General features: G+C 39.6%; 1 protein-coding gene across 1 annotated transcript in view; it reads left to right on the top strand.

The window, feature by feature from the left end:
- Window positions 1-137: 137 nt before the first annotated feature.
- LOC106938849 (glycogen debranching enzyme-like) overlaps window positions 138-4,969 on the top strand; it is a 7,430-nt gene continuing 2,598 nt past the window's right edge. The window contains exons 1-4 of the mRNA XM_015021037.1: window positions 138-275; window positions 679-776; window positions 3,964-4,103; window positions 4,200-4,399. Of these exons, the coding sequence (XP_014876523.1) occupies window positions 231-275; window positions 679-776; window positions 3,964-4,103; window positions 4,200-4,399 (483 nt within the window). The 5' untranslated portion in view covers window positions 138-230. The remainder of the gene's footprint in view (window positions 276-678; window positions 777-3,963; window positions 4,104-4,199; window positions 4,400-4,969) is intronic.

Genomic DNA, 4,969 nt, shown 5'->3' with positions numbered 1-4,969 from the left:
GATATTATCTGTACTTAACAGACTGGTGACCTGTCCAGGGTGTACCCCGCTTTTCTAGCTGGCCCTAGTGGGGTCAGCACCGCTCCTGACCCCATTAGGGCCAAGGGTGTTAGAAAATAGATGGATGGATATTGTTGCTTCATTCCTATCCTCTTTTTCCATCTCTCTCCAGCTCCTCTCCACAGCACATTGGAGAGTGCTGTGGTTGGCTGAAACAGAAGTTGACTGAGATGAATGAAGAACAGTACCACATCATACACCAGCATCAGGAACAGGTAAGGTTAAAGGCAGCACAGCTTAGACACAGAAGAATTTATCTGACTGATTGGATTTCTAAATATCTTAATTTTTTTGATTAATTTAAATATGAAAAGCACATCACAACACTTGTACATTGGGTTGCGTCTCTGTCAGAAAACCCCCAAAAGTTCTGCTGTTCATAAGAAGGTGGGTGTTATGGTTATATTTGGATGAAAGAACATGAGAAAAACTGTGGCTTTTATTGGAGTCGAATGTCTGTGTAATTGCAATACACCAGCCTAGCCCATTGTATAGTTTGAAATGGACACTTATGGCTTTTTAAATGGTTAAAATGAAAATGCTAGACACTCTGCTGTGTGTCGTTATTGGGAATTCACGTGACTTTTGTTTCCTCTGTCTTGTAATTTCTTTTGCTAGGCCGTCAACTGCGTTGTGGGGAACATAGTGTATGAACGTCTAGCTGACCACGGTCCTAAACTGGGTCCTGTTACCAGAAAAGAGCCTCTTGTCACCAGGTAATGACTGATGGGGAAGGAACAGAGTACATGGTAAGCAAAGCAGGCAGCATTGGAAAAGTAGAATGGACATTTTTGTCTGTTAGAGATGGTTTTGCACAGTGGTGGGAAGTAAGTACAAGTACTTCGTTACTGTACTTAAGTACAATTTTCGTGTCTGTACTTTACTTAAGTAGATTTAATAATGGATACTTTCTACTTTTACTCCACTACATTTTACAGTAAGTATCTATACTTTCTACTTAACTACATTTCTACAAAACCGTCGCGTTACTCGTTACATCCAAGTCGCATTGCTCTTTTTTTCCGTTAAAATGTGAAGTTCAGGGACTTAAGGTGGCGCCGTAAAATCCAAGCAATAAGGTGACTTGCGTATTTGTTGTCACCCATCGCCTCCCCCTTTACTCGCACGCGAGTAAAGGGGGAGCTCCAGACATGCGCAGTGGTTTCCTCTAATCGTCAGTAATATAATAGCACTGCATAAAGCATAAGATATGGCGACATGTAAAATAAGCAGCGCTTCGCTTTCACAGACGGTGGGGACTTCGTCCAACTTTTAGCGTCACTTGGAAGGAAAGCTTAAAGAAAGGTAAGCTATGTGGACGTGATGCTAGGAAAGCTAGCTGTACAGAGACACATGTTGCATCTGCGATGAAAAAAAAGTTGTCACTCATGCGCCGAATTATTGTGTGGAGGTGTTGACTGAGGTGTCGCAAATATGGGACAACGCTGTGACCAAAATCTGATATGACATTCAGGAACGATCCGATTCTTCTGGACGGATCTTTACTGATTAAATTTATTTCAGCTCTAAGTATTTAATATCTAGGTGTTTTATGGGAATGTGGATCTTTCAGATCAATTTGAGAAGCAATTTTGATAGGTGTACTTAATTNTATTGTGTCTTGTAGTGTGNGGTGCTGGTCTTGGTCNTGATTTGGTCTTGGGTTTGGTGGTCTAGACTACAACTCTGCTATGTGGCTTCTTGGTTCCATGTCCTCCCCGGTTGGATTTCTTTCAAAATAAATGCCACTAGTGGCAAAAAAAACAAAAACTTTTTTACTTTTGCTTAAGTAAAATGTTAATGTGGTACTTTTACTTTTACTTACATTTTTGTCTGTATATTTTGTACTTTTGGTTAAGTACATTTTTTGAGTACTTTCTCCACCACTGGTTTTGCATTACCCTTAATGGGTACATCATTATGCTAGAAACGAATGCTATTTTTACAAGTTTTAAATCTTACAAGTTTTAAAACTTGTAAGATTAAAAGCTAATCATCTTGTATGCATTACTGTGTAACTGTATAGGTAACAGTGATGTGTGATGAGGTTCATGACTGGTAAGGCACAGATTCCACCAGCGTCAGATGCAGGCCCGGCGGCATGGGCTTGCATTGGGGTGCATTGCCCGCCCACAGAGTCAGCCGTGCCCCCTGTGGACTGGAAGCTGTTTGTTGTTTTTACCATAAAATGACCAACTCTCTGTTATTCCTATATTGATTTGATACAGGAGGGGCTTCCGCACTTCCCATATTTGTGCCTTCTGTCACTTTTTTCAGCAGTTTAAACTGTTTAATCCGTTGTTAAAACGTCGTAACCTGCTTTTCCGAGCCGTCTTTAAGCGCAACATGAGCGCTAAGATGCACGCGCTGAGTTTACACCTGTGCGGCAGCGAAGGAGAAATGTTGCTGCTGCAGAGCTACACAGGTGTGTTAGAATCATGGCAGCAAACCAGCAAAACGCAAAGAACTTTGCACAGCTTTTTTCCCCAAACTAACAGAGTGAGTTCAGTAATGCTGTTGTACACAGGTAATGTTGGCTAAATGATGACTACCTATTACCAATATATCACATTAATCTTGTTAAGTACAGGCTACTGATGTTGTCTATGTTCAAAAGTGGGTAATACTTGTTACATTCACTTGAGTAACTTTTTTGGAGAAAGGTACTTGACTGACCTATCTACCTACCGACCGTCTAGAATCATGTCGTCTGCAGGTCATTTAGCATAACGATCTCCACGAACATGCTGTGCGCGAACGGAAAAGGGTGACCATCGTCTGCCCACGCCCCAGCCCAGTCGCGGAAGGCTCTCCTCGCCGACCGGAGTCGGACTGTTTTGTTGACATTCCCTTTAGTGCAGCTCCATCTAGTGGATGCATAACGTAACTCCAGCCTCTACTGTAGCATCTATTTTATGCGCCTTATAATGCGGTACACTTTATATATGAAAAAAGTTTTAAAATAGGCCATTCATTGAAGGTGCGCCTTATAATCCGATGCGCCTTATAGTGCGAAATATACGGTACTTGAGTAATATAATTATTGCTATGTATTCATTTCATTGAAGGTTTTCTTTGGCTGATCTCTCTTTTCTACATTGAAAATCGCATATGATCTTACCTTTATTTTATATAACGTCCAACGTCCATGTCGCTATCTTTTTCCACAAATATCTCTAATTCTGTTGTAAAAAGAAAAAAAAAAAGAAAAGGAAAAAAAAAACATCTTTGTTTCTAGTTTCCTTTAATTTTCAAAAATTGGTCAGTCAAAGAAAGTGACCTTGAACAGTTCTGCTCCGTCTGTGTCTTTTTCCCCTAAATGTTTTGAGTCTTTTCAATGTGTAAAAGAAGAACACCTGTTGCTCATTGTGCCTATGGGCCTTAGCAGTGCCCTTTATTAGTGAGGCACAGTTACATTCTCCCACACCCACCACATTTTCACTGCACAGTAATCAGAGAGACTAAATAGATCACACACATAGATATATCGGACTGTGGGATGTCAAAATAATAGAAAATGTGTAATGAAACAACATAAAGACAGGCAGCAATGGGCATGCGCCAATTGCCTGATTCATTCACTTGTTTGATACAGAGGTGAGGCACTGCATTGCCTCACCCTGGTTTTCATTTGTGTATTTCAACAAGCAATGAATAAATTCAGTTATTTTTGACCATAAAAATTTTGAAAGTACCAATATATAAAGCAATTTATAGAAAATTCAAGTGGACAAATTGATTTTCTCTCATCGTTGTTGGCATCTATTTTACTTCTCATGCTTATTTTTACTTAACAGGATTACAGTTGAAGCACTGCCTCATCTGCCTCACCTGACCACATGTCACTGATTGGTAAAAGCTTTATGTAACCAAGATATGTGGGTCATCATACCTCTGTTCCAGGTATTTCACCTTCCCCTTTGAGGAAATGACTTTAGAGGAGGAGATGGAGTTTTTAAACAAACCAGATAAGATGTGCCACTTCTTGGCTCACAACGGCTGGGTGATGGGTGATGATCCACTGCGCAACTTTGCTGAACCAGGTAAAAGTCACAAACAACAACCTAGAAAATAGAGGTTGTTTTTGGTCAAATAGTGAGCTGTATTTTAGGGCTTTGATATTTGTATTTTCTGTGTAGGATCCAATGTGTACCTGCGTCGGGAGCTGATCTGCTGGGGAGACAGTGTCAAACTCCGCTATGGAAAAGGACCTGAGGATTGCCCCTACCTGTGGGAGCACATGCAGAAATACACTGAAATTACTGCCAAATATTTCCACGGAGTCCGATTGGACAACTGCCATTCTACACCCTTGCATGTTGCTGAGGTACTGTCAACTGTTGATCATATTATAACAGAAATACTTCATCCTAAACTTAAACTGTTTTACAGTTCAGTAAGACAATATTGTAATTAGGGATGTCCCAAGTCAGAGTATTTTAATTTTGGGCATCAGCCGAGTCCCAATCCAATGCTTCAAAAATACATTTGAAAAGCGTAGAGCAAAGAAACAGATCCCTTATTTTTAAATTTTTCATTTGGCTGATAGCGCTTCTGTCATTCTGCCCCAAGCCAGCTGCAGCTACAACCAGTAGCTTACCATCATCAGCTTGTGAATGCCTTTGAGATTTCTATTGGACATATAAATGGCATTATAAATAAAATTCATTATTATTATTATTATTTTATTTAACAGAACACCAAGGCTGTGTAAATAAAATTCAGATTTTTCTTTTTGGTGCAACAGTTTCAGTAAAAAAAACAAAAAAAAAAAAAAAAAAAAAAAAAACACTGGGCAACATGAAAAACTATATTTACTTTATATCAATGTTTCTCAACCTTTTTTGGGCCAGCGCCCCCCACCAAAGAATTTGTAGGCTACTTTGCACATTAATTTTTATATTAATAT

The sequence above is a fragment of the Poecilia latipinna genome, unplaced genomic scaffold (genome assembly GCF_001443285.1).
Source record: "Poecilia latipinna isolate Pla-1442-1.1 unplaced genomic scaffold, P_latipinna-1.0 Scaffold2710, whole genome shotgun sequence".
Classification (NCBI taxonomy): Eukaryota; Metazoa; Chordata; class Actinopteri; order Cyprinodontiformes; family Poeciliidae; genus Poecilia; species Poecilia latipinna.
Note: the sequence above shows the minus strand (reverse complement) of the source record. Positions and strands in the feature narration are given on the sequence as shown.